General features: G+C 39.3%; 2 protein-coding genes across 2 annotated transcripts; one reads left to right on the forward strand and one right to left on the reverse strand.

The window, feature by feature from the left end:
- Positions 1-32: 32 nt before the first annotated feature.
- On the forward strand, positions 33-2,783 carry LOC141426415 (beta-lactamase-like protein 2 homolog). Its single transcript, XM_074085302.1, is given in 6 exon segments — positions 33-202; positions 425-560; positions 912-1,072; positions 1,473-1,798; positions 2,221-2,343; positions 2,345-2,783. Coding segments are annotated over 6 exon segments (918 nt in total). The 5' UTR covers positions 33-189; the 3' UTR covers positions 2,504-2,783.
- On the reverse strand, positions 2,769-16,933 carry mRNA-cap (RNA guanylyltransferase and 5'-phosphatase mRNA capping enzyme). Its single transcript, XM_074085300.1, has 12 exons — positions 16,572-16,933; positions 13,749-13,885; positions 13,298-13,465; positions 12,231-12,334; positions 11,691-11,769; positions 10,519-10,764; positions 9,832-9,967; positions 8,714-8,859; positions 7,707-7,872; positions 6,879-6,979; positions 5,868-6,058; positions 2,769-4,570 (listed from the first exon to the last, which is right to left on the reverse strand). The coding sequence occupies exons 1-12, from the start codon at positions 16,755-16,757 to the stop codon at positions 4,452-4,454; spliced, it is 1,779 nt and encodes a 592-aa protein (XP_073941401.1). The 5' UTR covers positions 16,758-16,933; the 3' UTR covers positions 2,769-4,451.
- Positions 16,934-17,723: the final 790 nt, after the last annotated feature.

Raw genomic sequence — 17,723 nt, forward strand, 5'->3', positions numbered from 1 at the left:
ACTCATCTGTCAATTATTCAAAAGTTGTCAAATATTTATTATTTTATTCCTATGTTTTATTCGCTCAGACAGAAATTAAACCTTTGTTTTGTTTGCGTAGATTACCAACGAAGTAAATTAATTTATTTTATAGTTCTCTACCTACTCGCAGAATTATGTAAATAGTGTTCTGCGCTGTAAAAGGTTGAAATGGTGTATATTAGTACGTTTTTCGCTGTTATGATTTTCGCATCGCCGCTAACATTACAAAGTAGTTCGTGAATTTTTGTGTTGATTTATTATCATTAGACTATCTTGAAGACGTTATCTTCGTACCATATTTAATTGTACTAGCGACCTTTAAGCCGAGTCTTCTACCCATATAACTGTGGACATTGCATTGCACATACATTACACGATTTGCCAATTTATTCGTAAATTTCAGGCAAAGTTGTAGCAGCGATGGCTTCAATCCCAGCCGTCTCAACGCTTTCCAATCGCGTCATAAGGGTCCTTGGCTGCAATCCGGGACCCATGACACTACAAGGTACCAATACATACCTTATTGGCACAGGAAGAAAGTAAGAAATCATTTTATTATATTCAGATTGACCTTTGATCCATAGAGGTTATAGCCTCGGGTCCACATAAAATTTCTGTTTTCACAATTTGAACCCAAAATCAATCAAGTAAAGTTCAATTTTTTTTTATGTCCTCAAGTGAGGTCCGGGGGATCCAGGAGGATAGTTTATTTTATTTTTAAATTAATTAAAATTTCTTTCCGTAAACTGCAATACTATTTTTGCGTTCTGATTACACTATTTGAGTCTGTTAAAAAAACTGCTGGAATTTATTTTGGATTCATGCCTTTAAAAAAATATCCTGGTCTGCATCGAAAAGAGTTGTCTGTATGCATATCACCTTTTTTTTAGCCGGATCCTGCTGGACACAGGAGATAAGGATGTTAAGGAATACCAAACAAATCTAGCCAATGTTTTAAAATCAAATCAAGTGAACATAGAACACATTCTGGTGACACACTGGCACCATGACCACATTGGAGGGGTTGAAAACTTACATGGCTCTATTGCTAGTAATTATATTTAATTATTTTTCTATAGAGAACTAAGTTGTTGAATTTCTTACTAAGATTAATGCTCCATTTAAAAAAATATTTTTGAGTTACATATACTGTAACTAGAACACATAAAAAAATTCAGGAAAGAAATGCTAGAGCTGGGAATTTAACCTGGGTCTTCACCAGTCTGGGCCGCAAGCTGTACCCAACCCATACACTATCAGAAAGCACACAAACAAAAATCAGAAAGTCAAATTTTCTGAAGTTCAATAGTGACCAAACTTAATTAAGTCAAGTCAAACATTAAAATTCATCATAATTTTCAATTGTTCAGAGTCTAGAACCTTTCTAATTTTATTCTGTTCATTATTTTTGCTTTAGTATTATTATAGTCATACTTCTATCATCTTAACAGATCAGGCTAAAATCTGGAAGCACAAAAGATCTCCAGAAGACAGCCCTGACAACAAACTACCACAGTCTATACCTATAAACTGGCTAACAGATGGACAAGAGATTACAGTAGAGGGTGCAACCATCAAGATTCACCATACACCAGGCCACACCACTGACCATGTCATTGCCACATTGGCAGAAGACAATGTTTTGTTCTCTGGAGACTGCATATTGGGTGAGGGCACTGCGGTGTTCGAAGACCTGTTTACATATATGCAGAGTTTGCAGAAAATCTTGGATTTAAAGCCTGGAGTTATTTATCCAGGCCATGGAAATGTTGTTGATGTATGTTGTAAATTTATTTTTTATCTGTTGTTACCAAGGCCTTATCCACATAGCTTGGTTATTGCTATTGTATACTTTTGCATATACATATTATACCTATTATTTTGGGATAAATAAATAAATATCACAGGACAATTGACGCCATTGACCTAATCCTAAAGACATTGGATAAACATAATGTTCTTAAACAGTTACATACTTAAATACATATTTAACACCCAAGATTAGAGAACAAACATTTGTATTTTTAATACAGATATCTGCCCCGACCGGGGATCAAACCCAGGACCTGAAGCTCCACAATTAGGTTCTCTTCAATATACTGGGCTATACGGTCATATCAGTGATTGACTACTTTAAAATATAAATGTTTCGATTGTGTAACACCCAAAGGGATAATAGTACTTACTTTTTTCTTCCAGGATCCAATAAAGAAGATAGAATACTACATAGCACACAGGAACCAAAGAGAAAAACAGATACTGGACACACTAAAAGCAAATGCAGGAAAAAAGCTGACCGAAATGGACCTAGTAAAGATTATTTTACACTGAAATACCAGAACATCTGTGGCCCGCGGCCGCTTATAACGTTAATCATCATTTAACTAAGCTTACTAAGGAGAATAAAATTAAATGTGTGATGGTAGAGGGAGAGAATAGATGGCAGTATGATGGTACTTGTGAGTGCTCGAGCAATTTGTAAAATAAGTCAATTGAAATTATTTTCTTTTAAACTACAGTAATAAGAATAAGAAAAATATGTCTTATGTTATTACGACATAGTCTCTACTGGGCTGACTCGTGCGCACGATTAATATGCGTTAGTGAGAACAGAGAAAATGAGGATTGCTTTCTATCTAGCAATCTACTGTTGATTAAAAATAAATAATTATATCTCTGATACTTATGTGAATATTTTTTATGACTAGGTATTTTGTTAATGAAGTTGTTAAAAGAAATAAAAATAATTATGCAAAATTAAATATCAATTTATTTTGATTTTATGGATACATCCTTAAAACAAAACAGTTATTTCTTAGCCATAAGAAGTTCCTTTCATACCAATAGGTATCACTGAGATAAAAGAAATAGAAATAAATTAAAAATAATGTACATCATACTTTGACAGTTGGCCCAATAATGAGGCAGAGAATTTAGCTGCGCCTATATTTTCGACTTTATAGTACTACATTTCGATTTGGTTATCTGGTTAAGTACAAAACCATCGAGCCCATATTGTCTAACGCAGAATCACAATGCTTTCGTCACTTCTTTCCGTCCAACGAACGGTGAAGAAAGATACAGGAATGCGAGCGCTAGCACGCTTAGCAATATGAAATAGGCTTAATTATCACACAGCAGCGGAATTTACTACTCGTTTCATTAGTAGAAACAATTTGGTACTTACTTATGCTAAATTTTACACGCAATATTGAACTATTTATTATATCTGCCCTGAGCAATGAAGTTGATAAAAAATAAATTACAAACAGATATGATTTTTAAGACATTATTTTTCTCAAACATGACATGAAATATTGTTACAAATAATAGGCCGGGAAGTATCGCGCTGCAGGCGCTGCGCTTCGCCTGCCGGCGCGCGGTCACTCTAGCGGCTTGCGAAGAGATTTCATACAACTTCCCGGCCGCTGGCCGGCAATGCGAACGTCTTTTGTTTCAACGCGTGCTCTACGGCACCGCCCCCAGACCCAGCGCAGCCAGCGCGACACGCGCGCACACAACACGGCCACGAGACTAGTGTCCCGCCAGCGTCATTTCTTGTTTATTTTTATTTTATTTCATGTCATGTTTGAGAAAAGCACTATACAAGCCTCGGCCGGAGGGGGGTTGCTGGCCTCTCATCCCTATCCGGCCTCGCTACGCTCGGCGTCTATAATATCTGCTTGGCCGGCAACCCCCTACTTCCCGGCCTCTACAGTAATGTACTATTACTTATCTTTTTTACATTATCAGCACGTTGATTTGCTGGGTTATTAACTCTAATCACAAACAAGAAGAGTGACCAGACCGATTCTTGATGCCGGAGGTTGAGATTGCATTTGGACAAAGCCACGGCGTAAAAATAACAAACAGTGAGGAAACTTAAACTTATGCCCACTTTTGAAGCGTTGAAGGCTTTCAGGGAGGCATTGGCAGCAGAACACTAGTGATAACTGAGTTGATTTAGTGAGTAATAGAAAAGAGGAGCTTTAGAAAAAAAACAAATGGTTCAGTGGGCAAAATAAGGCCGAGATTTAGGTTCTATAGAATAGACTCCATATAATGCAACTACATGTACGGAGTAGGACCGCATCCTTCCAAACTCTCATTCGCAAACCCAGTACGTCCACTGGTCATATTACGCTATGGCAAAGCAATCGTGTAAGCCAGGGCTCAAAACTTGAACTTGTCATAACAAAAACTTGTCTATTTGTATCGTTTCCATGATTCAAAAGTGCTTTCAAAGGTTGAAATATTCGCGCATTTTAACAAAATGCTTTGTGCGCAGGTACCTTTATATCCGTTGTAACATATTTCCAGTTATGTAAGGTGATGAAACCGGTTTGCTGGTCAAATACCTTATTTAAGAACTAAGGGGCTTTAAAAAAATGTACTCTTACACGATAACAATATTTAATGAGGTAACAATACTATCGCCGGACCATTTTGGGCATCGGCATCAAATCCGAGTCGTCTATGAATCTGTGGTTGTCGATGAAGTCTAGTAGCCGCTCCTTTGTGACGGGGTCTCGTATACTTTCGCATACCGCTGAAATAATAATAACATTGTTATAGGTTAAATAATAGGTACTCCGTGGGGTGGCCGGACAAGAATAGCTCCCCCCCATCTCATTCCGTTGGGTGTCGTAGAAGGCGACTAAGGGAAAAATCCAGAAGACGGGCAGCAGCGTCTTCTGCGTACACCATCAGCATAACACTGCGATCCCCAAGCCGCCTGCCTAGCGTGGGGATTATGGCAACCCCCCCGCCCCCCTCCAAATATGACAGGTACAAATAAGCCGCGGCCCCTAGTCCCCGGCAGCTCCTTTATCCCTGGCCTTGGTAGCGGGCCTGGTTACGGAGGAGCAAGGGGTGCGAAGAATCTCCGCGTGACTCCCCGCTACCATCCCCACCGGGCATTGGCCCTGGCCACGCACAACATTCGCACGCTGAAGACGAAACGTTGGCAGGCCTTCCACCAGGTGGACTGACGACATCGTGAGAGTAGCGGGAAACCGGTGGATGCAAGTGGCGAGTTGTCGTTCATTGTGGCGTTCTAAGGGGGAGGCCTTTGTCCAGCAGTGGACGTCTTCCGGCTGATGATGATGAAATAATAGGTTACTTGCAGTAAATAGAGTTATCCTAGAGCATGGCGGGGATGGAATCCAGGTAGTACCAATACATTTTATTTCTGAATCAGATCACTTCTTGGAGTCGAGATAACCCACGTCGTCTACTATGTTCTTCCCCAGTACTTCAAACTATCTTTAAGCCCGGTTTAGACTAGCAAGAAAAATCGTGCAAGTTGCACTACTTTGAGAGGCCGTTAATCCAAATAGCATGTAGTGGTCAATCTAGCACCGCAATACAATGCAAGTCTAAACTGGATCATAAGCCGAGTTTAGACTTGCAAGAAAAATCGTGCAAGTTGCATTACAACGTGATTCCATACAAATTGCCTAAGGTACACAACCAATTAGAAAAGTCTGAAAATCTTGATTTTTTATGTCAATACCCAATATAATCTGACCCCACACTGCGTACGTTTTGGTAAGGAGCAGGGCTCTGCTTACACTGGATTTATTAAATCACTCGGAAAAAGCGGGAAATATCTTTGCTTTTTCTTTGCTTTACGATTCCCGTTTACATACCTATAAATGGGTACGGAACCCTCGGTGCGGTTTTAGTATAAGGTATCAATTACTTGCCACCCTCGGCCACCTTATACTAAAGTGAATTCTGGTTACCTATAAATAGAACTCATTTTTAGTAAAAGGTGGCCAGTAATTGACGATATAGGTGCCCTACGAGTTTAATTTATTGACGAAGAAAAAAAAAGTACTCACATTTGGCTGTGTTATAGCTATTAGGGTAGGACTTGTCAGTCCGCTCCCTCATGAACACCCATTGGTTGTTTTCAAACGTGCACTCGATTATCTTGTTGTTCAGGTGTTTGATGTCTTTCGTGACCTTCATGTTTGCGAACGGCGGCTCCAATTGACCCACGAAGAGGTGGCCGACTTTTTTCGGTACGATACTGGAAGTTATAGTAAATTTATTACAACAGTATCATGAACGTTAGACTGAGACTGTCTCACAGATCAAACTACAAAGATATTGAAATATGTAACACGACCTTAATATTAGGTCAATAAAGTCGCGTATATTTTTGTAACTTCGGCCATATCAATCCTATTCTATTCTATATTTTTTTTATATGATAGGGGAAACGAGTAGCCGTTTTTTTATTTAAGTGTATTTTATGTTCATACCAAACTTAAATTCGATTTCAGCATAGGTACAGTCAAGGAAATTCATTTACGTCCCAGGGTCCCTTTTCATAATCATTTTTGTCATGACTTCTTTAGGAGATGTATGGAATGTCAATATGACATTAGTAGCACAAAGGTTCCACCCTGGGTAGTGATTTAATTTCCTTGACTGTACCTAATAGTTATATAGTTAGTTATAGTTATTGACGACCGGATGGCCAAGTAGTTAGAGAACCTGACTATGAAGCTTGAGGTCCTGGGTTTGATCCCCAGCCGGGGCAGATATTTGTATGAATAATATGAATGTTTGTTCTCGGGTATCGGATGTTTAATATGTATTTTATGTATGTATTTATCTATATAAGTAAGTTTATCCGTTGCCTAGTATCCATAGTACTAGCTTCGCTTCGTTTGGGACTAGGTCAATTCAATTGGTGTTGTCCCATGAAAAAAAACTTTTAGGCGAAAATAAATACCTGAACAAACAAACATTTCATCATCATATCAACGGTCTACTACTGTTGAACATAGACCTCCGGTCATGTCACATAAAAATCACGATGATGATAATGATAATACACTCACCCTTGGCCCCCTTCCATGACTATTTTGAGTCTGAAATCAACACTGTTCATGTTGCTTGGCTTCCATTTTAGTACGTCCTCACATGGTCCAGGAACGTAAGGCTAGAAAACAGAATTAGATTTAGACTTTAGTCAGTGGCGTGTGGCGCCATCTATCGGAACTATAACAAATAAAGGACTCCTACGTTGAATGAGGTCTTCTTGACAGGCGAAATATCGATAGATGGCGTTACTATCATCATGTCCGTTTGAAGTTACTTGCTGGCTATTGGCTCATTTAGGATGATGTCATGGACAAGAACCATTAATGGTTTTTGTTTCCGTTAACCCAAATTTTAAGAAACGGACTCTACTTTTTTTTTTCATTGAATAACACTAATGTTCAGATAAGTGATCATCATAACTAGTGAAGTTCATGAACGGTGAGCTATGAGGCAATGAATTCTTGTTGTCATTACTGGATACTACTGTGCTTAACGTCTTCACCGCCGCAAAACAAACGAAGTAACGTGCTCTGTACGCCACAGAAAAACCAGCGTCAAATCAACTTGATTTTTATTTCCATTGCAGAAGGATTGATTTCGAGTTGAATGTTGACCATGTATACCGTGGCGTGTGAGGCATTTCATTGGCTGTCACGACTAGATGACGGGCGGTGAAAAGGTTAACATGTCCATGATTGGTGCCGTCACCCTAATTATTTAACCAATCACAAACTTGACGCTTAATTCTGTGTACCTTGCTTAGTTCTGTGTACCTTGTGCCCCGCAGGGGACGTACAAGTACTATAGTCGGGATGAGATGACTTAGACAGTAATCAGAGACTAACCTCCTTCGATGGCTGAAATATCAAACCATCGGGCTCGTGCGACAGTGTTTTGGCGAATTTCTCTCCTAACAGCTGATGCGCCATTCGCACCTCGTAGAACTGTTTCAACCTGACGCGGAACGGCTCGCGTTCGCGATGTATTAACCTCTTGTTTATTGCTTTTAACCTGGAAACATTTTGATTATTACTTCGAAACTCATCATCTCAGCCGTGGAACGTTCATTGTTGGATATAGGCCTCCCCCATAGACTTCCAGTTGCTTCGGTTGGAAGCCGCGGCATTAACCAGATCATCCGTCTAACTCGTTGGTGGACATCTAAACTAGATATGGGTAAATACGGATCTGAAGATTTAACCTTTTCGACGCCAACGACTCATATATACGCAGCGCAGGTTCCACGCCAACGACCTATATATACGTCCATTACTTCAATGCAAAAACAACCTTCAATCAATTGCGTTAAGGTTCAATTTTAGGCATTGCAACATTTGACGTGGCGGCGAAAAGGTTAAAATAGTCAGGGGGGCTACTACAAAATTCGAAAATCGAAGTTAGTATCATACCGTCCCTCTCACTCTCGTATTAAATAATATTAGCGTCAGCGGGACGGCAAGATACGAAGTTCGAATGTTGCACTTCGTAGTATAGAGCCTAATCCTGAAGCGGATCCGAATCCCTTATCCTATCGGAATTATCGGATCCAACGGTCCGCTCTCGGTGATTCAGCACTCACTTCGCTTTCGTTCAATCGTATCGGATTGGATGTGATTGAACGAATAGTTTCGGATTGAATGGATCTTCGGGCGCTCAGCCGGTATGCCGGTTGTAAATCCGAAATGACTCGCAGATTCAAGAAAGTCATTAATACGAATCGGCACTTCAGTACCTCGGTAACGAACCGATCCGGACAAAATCGGACAAGAATAGAATGGCTTAGTTCCCTACAAACAAATTAATGATCACTGGAGGAAAAAAAATATGTTTAAAAATACAATACAGTACTCACCTAGGATTAATAATTTCATGTTCTATATAGTCCATTCTCATTGGGAAGAAGGCCTTTTTGGACACGTCCTGACCCTCGAACCTTATTATGTCGTAACACAGATATCTTGGTATTTCTTCACCTTCCACTTTGTCTATTACCATTTCCTAAAAACAACATAAACAAGTTTACATTGATGATATGGGTGCTTCCAGTTGTCCTATTGACCAAAATTCGGTATGAAGGTCTTAGGCTGCATTTCCACCAAAGATGTGCGAGGATGTGTTTTTCATGAACCAATAGAAACGCTTCATTTACCTATCCTCACACAGCACATCACTGGTGGAAGCAGCTGAGCGGAGCGAGGCGAGGTAAATGAAGCGTGTCTATTGGTTAATGAAAAACATTCCTTGCAACACATCCTAACACATCTCTGGTGGAAACGGAGTCTTATAGCACAACAAATAAGAGAAGCTTGGAAATCGTATTTTTATGTGTCTGTGTTTATTTATGTAAGTAACCATCTAAAATAACCTCTAAGGGGCTCTGCTATCACTGGATATACATATTATACAGGGTGGAAAGTTGAGATGGGGCAGCAATACTGAGTTAAGACACTAACTTTAGTTAAACTGTTCAGTTTTTAGTTGTCTACATACTGTTTAATTTTCTTTAAGCATAAAGGATTCATATTCGTAAAAAAACACCATGCGAAAGTTTCACTGCAAATAAGTACCCTACGAACTGTATGGAAAAAGTTATCTTTGATTTGTGGGTGTTCTAGTACTCTAACCTTAGTTGGTCTCAAAGAGTGTTTTAATCCTTTTTTTCGCTGGCTGTACATTTTATCAAAAATCTGTGAATGTTGATTGTCATCACTCAAAAAGTTAGTAAAGGTCTCCTAATAGTATTTTCGCGTAGCAGCAAGGGATCCAGTAGCTGCCCTCGCTGCCCCATCTCAACTTTCCACCCTGTATACCTACAAATTTGTACGGAAGTCTCGGTTCGCCAGTTCCGACTCGCATTTGACCAGTTTTTTTTTAATAATACAGTCACTAATTGATCAATATTGATTGGTGGTGTTGATGTTAGATTTTTTGATAAATTCTGCAAATTATTTTCGTCGTATGAGAACTTACGCCGTCTAATAGAGTATCCCTCAGGTGTTGTCTCAGATCTTTCCTGTTGACAAACCGCAGCCCGAACACTTTGAACACGCAGTTGTCTCTGTCTATCATGTACACCTCTCCCTCTCCGTCGATGAGCATCATATATCTGGAATTTCAAAGTTTACTATCTCAAAAACGTCACAACCGATTTTAATGAAACTTAGCTAAGAACCATCTCGATTAAACTTTTGATAAAAAAAAAACGGATCAAAAATCAGTCTACCCGTTTGAGAGCTACGATGCCACAGACAGACAAAGAGGCATTGGCGTTAAGCTTATAACAGTTAGGGTGACCCTTTACACCGTATCAGCCAGGGGCTAAAAAAAAATAGGTAAAATAAGGATTTTATAAACCAAACAAATAAAATCTGAGGTGACCTAGTGGTTTTCCCTATGGCCTCTCAAGCAGAGGATCGTGGGTTCGAAATTCATGTGCAAAATTAATTTGAAATTCACCACGACTTTTACGGTGAAGGAAAACATCGTGAAAAAACCTGCACAAACCTGCGAAGCAATTCAATAGTGTGTGTGAAGTTCCCGATCCGCAGTGGGCCCGCGAGTGAACTATTCCCCGAGCCCTCTTATCTGAGAGGACGCCTGAGCCCAGCGGTGGGACGTATAAAGGCTGGGACGATGATGAAACCCAACCAAACCCACCTGACACCATCAGCCTTCCACGACACCCTGTAGGGCTTCTCGTGCAGCTTCCTCAGATTGGTGACGTCCATGGAAACCGGCTGCGACCCCGGGAACCCGGTCTTCGGCCACTCGCAGAACTCCTGGGCCTTCTGCTGCACTTCCAACAGCCGGGGTTGCTCGTTGAACGGCTCCACTCCGCGGACCCCCGGCATGAATACTGTTTTCTTCATTGTTGTCTCTTTGCGCCCTTTTTTGGGTTTGGGGCTGCAATAGAATACGGTATTTGACAACTCCTGATTTTGCCATATCTTAATATTATTATGAAAATATAGATAAACAGATAGTGTTTAGCGAAGAGAAAATTTAAATCGGTTGAAAATTGGATTTATAGTGATTTTTTGAAAAATCTATATACCTGTCTCTTTCTCAAACGCTTTTCTCTATGCAGCAAGTATGGCGGTAATGGCGTGTGACGTCACATGCCAGTATGTCTTTCTCTGTCTAATCTTGAATTTCAAACCTTTATAACTTTGTTATTTGTAAAGGTAGCTTAAAAATTGTTTTTCTATTCGATAACAGGCATTGTGTAGTTTTAATTTATAAAACATATACAAAATAGTCAAATACCGTATTGGCACCTGGTTGAAGTGACTCGAATCGGCCGACGTTTTAGTTAGAGTTGAGTTGTGGCAACGTAAAAACGTGTACAGTTGTACAATCAAATGCAAAGATATCGACACGGCCAAAGTTACAAAAATATGTATACACGGCCTTAATGTTAAGTGCATAAAGTCGTGTATACATATTTTTTGTAACTTTGGCCATGTAGATATCTTATTACTTGACCGTACCGTCAATATAAGACGCAACGATGAACAGTCAACCACAAAAAGATCGCTACTGCCAAAGTTACAAAAATATGTACCTATACAGGTGTAGTAAAATTGCATCGTGAGTTGACTGATGTTGCATAAAAAAAATCATGTCTAATATTAGCGGTGGAAATTTTAGGATTTATCCCGATCCCGTGGGAATTTTGGGATAAAAAGTAGCCTAAGTGTTATTCCAGACTTTTAGCTCGTTTTTTTTTAATTTTAAAATTTCTGCTCAATTTTCATAATTTTTCTTCTGTAGCAACCTTCTACAAAGTATCAGAGAACGTATGAGATCGTTAAGTTGTTCTAGTTTACCCTGAGGGAGCGTTTTGTGAGGAGGTGGACTGTGAGTTGCTGGGAGTGCTGTCATCGAAATCTTCCGTCTCATCTTCTTCTGTAAAAAAAAAATAGAACGCATTTAGGACAAGGCTTGAGACGATCTTCAAATAGCTTAGATGTGAGCTTAATATAATGTGGTGTGGTGAGCTTGGGAATATAAATAGTCTTTTGGTCCATAAATGACATCACACATTAGGCGGCTTGTGACTAGAGATGCACCGGGTACCCGGCGGTTTCGGCACTTTTTCAGGATCCGGCCGGATACCGGATAATGATGCCGCGATAACGGGTAAGTAATACATACCAAACATACATAACAAAATAGCTAACTAAATAAATAAATATGTAATAGTTAACTAGCCAGGCCGGCTCCGGCCAGGTGGAGTGACGATCTGCGAAAGGCTGGTAGAAGCTGGATGCGTCTAGCCGAGGACAGGGCGCAATGGCGCTTTTTAGGGGAGGCCTATGTCCAGCAGTGGACTGCTATAGGCTGATGATGATGATGAGTTAACTAACCATCACACCAGTCCGGTTTCATGGGCGCCGCGGGGGTGTACTCGACGTCGTCGTAACGCCGGTACAACTCCTGTAGGTAGTCCTGCTTGTATATGCCTGGTGGTCTGTGAAACAACATTTAGGGGTCTACAAAGAGTTAAATATATTGACACGGATAACTCACGTCTTAAATCGAGTTTAGCTCGACATGTTTCAGGCTAATCCGTAGCCCTTCGTCTTCGGAGCAACACTGTCAAATGTAGGTAATGTGTGTAATGAAAATGTTGTTGAAAACGTGGGTAGTTATGTGCCGGTGTCAGTTTCGGCGGGTAGTCGCGCGAGCAGAGCGGCGGCGCGCAGTGCGCGTGTTGCAGCAGCCGCTGAGTCGCGTTGCTCCGAAGACGAAGGGCTACGAATTAGCCCGATATATGTCGAGCTAAACTCGATTTAAGACGTGAGTTATCCGGGTCAATATATTTAATATGAGTGAGTCTCACGGTAGTTTCATATTCAAAATCTACGAAGAGTTGTTTTAGAATTAACGTTGTAATACGTAGAATTATTTGGCATGGCATCAAAGATTCTACTGATATTATGTGTGTCTGTTAAGGTCTGGTCTATAGATCTGGCAGTCAAGATCAAATTCCGGGTTTTACTAAATACTCACGGGAATTTCCAAAAAAAAATACACAACGGTGTGCATTTACATTCTATGTTGAATGCAGGTGCAAAATTTAATGTCTTGTAGTATTGGATTGAAAAGTAGCCTATGTGTTATTTCAGACCTCTAGATACCTACATACAATTTCATTAAAATCTGGACGCTGTTTTTGTTTGAAGGAGTAATAATACTCACTCTCAAAAACTTTCGTATTCATAACATGAAGTAGGAGCAGGGTAGTACAGATCTATTGGATAATGTTTTTCTATCGTATTTTGTTGGAAAAGTGCGTATTTATTTTGCTTTCTGAATTAACTTCGGTAAACTTCAGTAAGCTAGTTGAGAAACCAAGATAAATACAAACTTTTCCGAAAAAATACGATGGCAAAACATTATTCACTTCACTACACCTGTAGTAACAACTAACCTCATTTTGGCGAATTCGATGATAGCAGCCTCGACGCTACAATCGAGTTGTTCAACCATGTACGAGACAAGTAGAAAGCCGGTGCGGTTGAACCCGTGGGTGCAGTGTACACCAATCACCTCTAACGGGTTCTGCGCTAGGAACTTGACCACTAGCTGGATGAATAGCCTGAGAATAAAGAAAAAAACTATGGCCCTCTACGGAGTAAGTATATGACAAAATCAGCAGCATGCCGTGTGCCGTCACTCTTAAATTATCATCATCATCATATCTGCCATAGGTTGTCCACTGTAGGATATAGACCTCAAGTTGCTTCGGTTGGAAGCAGCCTACATCCGTTTACTTTTGAGGAGTCCCTAAAGAATCATTGTGGACCTCTGGGCTCCGGGAAGCACATTTTGAGAATGCCTGCATTAGTCAATACTTACCAGAAGTTGATTATTAAACAAACCTGGTCTGATCCAGTGAAGGTGTCTCACCGTGCCCGCGACACTGCATCTTAACATATTTACAATCCATATTTTCAATCTCTGTCTTGTCATAGAATCTTGTTGTGTTTGTGAGGTCCACCCACATTCCGAGTTTAACCTGTAAACGAAGAGTGCATTGGTTTTAGTGTTCAGTATTTATTGAACACATTCGCGACCACATATTGCTACGCGCTACCCTCATAGCCAGTAGCAAGAAATTGCCTGGGTAGATTATTCAAGTGTTTCAACTGCCTCCTGGCTCTGGTCATCTCTTCACATCTTTTACAAATTGGCTGTAGATTTTGATGTTGTTTTCGATTATTTGTTAAAGTTCCTGTATTTATACCAGATAGCTAAAAAACTGTATCAGAATATTCAGTTATTTTTAATTGCAACATTTCTTACAACAGTTTTATAAAAATGACGCTTTGTTGGGGCAAGGGGATGTGTAATACTTCCTTTTTTTCATCAGAAATTTAACCGACATGTGCTTATGTTGTTAATTGATGTTTGTACAATAATGAATTGTTGAGACATAGTAAATTATATCATCACTACTTTGATAAAACTAACATCTCAAATCTATGTAAAGTAATCTGAACCTTGTACATCAAGTGTAGTTTACTAAGCATAATTATTGGTTTTAAGATACTAGCTTTTTAAGCCCTGGTATGCTAGGGACATGAATCTATGCCAAATTTAAGGCTAATCTTTTTAACTGACTTCAAAAAAGGCACTCAAAAAGGGTACTCAATTCGTTTTTTTTTTGTATGTTTTTTTTGTAATAACTCCGCCAATTGTGGTCCGAATTTCAAAATTCTTTTTTAGTTCTAAAGGACATACTTCCGAGGTGGTCCCATTGACACCAAGTCAGGATCTGATGATGAGATCTTAGAGAAATTGAGGGCAACCATTGAATTTTTAAAGCACACCTATAGCGATTTTGGCATTTTTAACATCAAGTCAAGTATTTACATTCAGAAAGTATTATTTGGTGAACTGGACCCGTTGTGAGATGCACTTTGGCTACAAATCACTAAATTATGAAAAAACAATTTTTAACAAAAAATGGAACCAACTTCAAAAACCTTCAAAATAATTTTCTACTACTTTGAAGTCAGTGCCTCAGCACAAGCCAGCAGGAGTGATTGAAGCCCAATATGTGGTATGTAGTTGAGGTAGACGACTTAGTTCCACTTCTGCTGGCTCGTGCTGAAGCACCAACTTCAAACTAGTACCTGGAAAATTATTTTCAAGGTTTTTGAAGTCTGTTCCATTTTTTTTTGTTTTTGCATTTAAATATACCGGTCAGTGCACTAGAGAATTCTGGATTGAATTGACAGGATCTTTCGCCAAGAATACAAATAAGGTGTCAAACAGAATCAATTTGTTTAGCAAACTTTGATCAATATCATTGTCCTGCTGAATTATAGGTATTTGTAATCATAAAAAATATACATTTCTAGATTTTAATCAACAGCACTCCAACATTGCATTACAGATTAAATATATGAGTGCCATAATCACCAAGCTTAAATGGGATGGGACCAGCAGGGCTACTACGAAAATCTAAAATCGAAGTTCGTATCATACTGTCCCGCCAGCATTTACATTATTTAATATGAGAGTGAGGGATGGTGCGATACGAGCTTCGATTTTCGATTTTCATAGTAGCCTTGCAGTCCTATTTCAAGCTGAACTAGGCTGGTCATGTCTGCCAGAGACAACCAGAATGAGGGGTTCAAAACATTACCATTGAGTTCCATCCATATAATACTTGGCTGGGTGGCTATATAATCCCTGGTATGCTTAGAATGTGGATCTGTGCCAAATTTAAGGCCTTCTTTTTGATTTCTTTATTTAATTCAGCAGAAGTTGTGCTTAATAAAACTATTGGGACTTGAATGTAGTTTTTTTTAGTTCCTGCATACGAGGGGGATTAACTCTAGAGTTACATTTAGGCTCAAGATAGAAGTATTTGTATTTGAATTACTTCAAAATAGTGATGGTGTCACAAAGTGAAAGTATGATCAGTATATTTTTAACGTTAAAAATAATTCTTTATTTGTGAATAAGTAATGTGTATTGCCTACAAGACAAGACAAAGCTATAGGGCCAGAAAGGCTGTTAAATGTTATTATGACATGATGTTTATAATAACTAGAGATTCTTGGCAATGTATCATATAATCAATTATTATAAAATGTACATTGCACTTGATTATTTAATGGACATTATTATAGCGATTTGGACAGCAGCCATTTACCTAAGCTATTTTAAAATCATCTGAATAGTGTGTGAGTGCCTTTGAAAAATCTTGTTTTGATTAATTTATAGTATGTTACAATATTCTCTCCAAAATTCAATGTTTTGTGTGCTTCGCACTCAGGTTGGCCAGTGCAAGGAAAACCTTGCAAAGTGGGGCTTCCTGAAAAACCCAAACACCTAGTGTGGCTGTGGAACGGCTTCCCAGAGCATTTCGCATTTGATGTACTGCCTAGCATGCTTGTCCACCTGTGCTGAGCGAGACCTTCGAGATGCAACGGACAGGGCTATAAACACCGCTACTTTCTGGTCGTGGATACTTTGAATGAATGAAGCCATCAACACAAGAAGAAGAAGAAGAATGCTTAGTGTAATTCAATTTACAACCGTTTTCTATATACACAAAATCTTATTCATTAGAAGTCTCCTAAATTCTTAAACATGTCCTTAATTAACATAAATATTGAAAAAGGCTCCTGCAGCAGCGAAACAAACAAAACATCTGACACGTCTACTCTATTTTTGACTTCATGACTTACTTTCAAACTTTTCATGTACACAAAGAGCATGGACGGCGTAAAGCGGTTTTCCTCAGGCACTTTGTCATTGAACTGGTGACCCAACGGAGTCTTGAAAGCCAAGAACTTGCCAGCAACCAGACCTGAAGCTTTGCGAGGGCATTTCAGCCACCGATTCGGTATCGGGCCAGAGTCCCTGTACGACATTATCACTTTTTAGGAGATTCTTACACGAATACTTTAATCTGAAGACAGTTTGGCACACATTTATAGCTGAATGTGTTGTTGTTTTCCCGAATATTATATTTTTATGATTTTCCTTTCGTGTAAGTAATGCACAAATAGCATCACACACTCAGGAAAAGTGACAATTGATAACTGTCAACGACGTCAGGTTCGATTGACATTTTTGGGACAAAGATGCCAGTATTATAATTTTAAATACCACGTCAGTCTTTCTGAAAGTAGGTTTTCGACTGACTTGGAAAAAAGTATGATTTTTTAGCACAGTAACGCCGTCTTGCAGGAAAAAATAAATCTAGATTTAGTAGTTAATCCAGGCTTAAGCTTGACAGTTCCATACAATTTGACACTACTAAACTGAGCTTAACGCTAACTCGAGATTTATGTGTTTCCAGCAAGTAGCCATAAAACCAGAATGTTCAGAGACCAAATAAAACAAGCTAAACAGAGCTATTGTAAGAAATACAATACTGCAACAAAAAATAAAAATTATCAAAAGGTGATTAACGACGACGTCGGGGGACGGGGCAAAGGGTGCAATTTTTTTTTCAGTAGAGAATTCCTGCTCCATCTTCGCATTCACAAGCCATCTTTGATCACAGAGTACTTTTATTGTTATACTAGTAAAACCAGGCTCTTTAAAGTTCAATCTTCTGTAGCTCGATCGTATTTTAAATATTTTTCTCGGCTGTGTCTCTGTCTGTGCTGTTTTTTGCCAGGTGAGGTTGCTGTAAAGGTGCAACCTCATGCAGTCGCTCATCGCTCGTTTGTAGTGATTAAATCTGGTCACGTGACCCTATTTTGAATTTCCCGCGACTCAAAAAAGTAGCGTCAATTCGCCACGTCTAACGGCAGCGTCAACATGGCTGCTTGAAGGAATATTAGAAGCTGCTTTCTTAATCTCATTTAGTAGCAGACGTGTCAGTAGTA

Source organism: Choristoneura fumiferana, chromosome 3 (genome assembly GCF_025370935.1).
Source record: "Choristoneura fumiferana chromosome 3, NRCan_CFum_1, whole genome shotgun sequence".
Classification (NCBI taxonomy): Eukaryota; Metazoa; Arthropoda; class Insecta; order Lepidoptera; family Tortricidae; genus Choristoneura; species Choristoneura fumiferana.

Excerpts from the sequence above, each read along its gene's own strand:
- mRNA-cap (XM_074085300.1), bottom strand. The coding sequence starts at position 16,757 with ATGTCGTACAGGGACTCTGGCCCGATACCGAATCGGTGGCTGAAATGC. Across the intron at positions 13,886-16,571 it reads TGTACATGAAAAGTTTGAAA|GTTAAACTCGGAATGTGGGT; the intron begins GTAAGTCATGAA and ends CTTCGTTTACAG. Across the intron at positions 4,571-5,867 it reads TAGCTATAACACAGCCAAAT|CGGTATGCGAAAGTATACGA; the intron begins GTGAGTACTTTT and ends TTATTATTTCAG.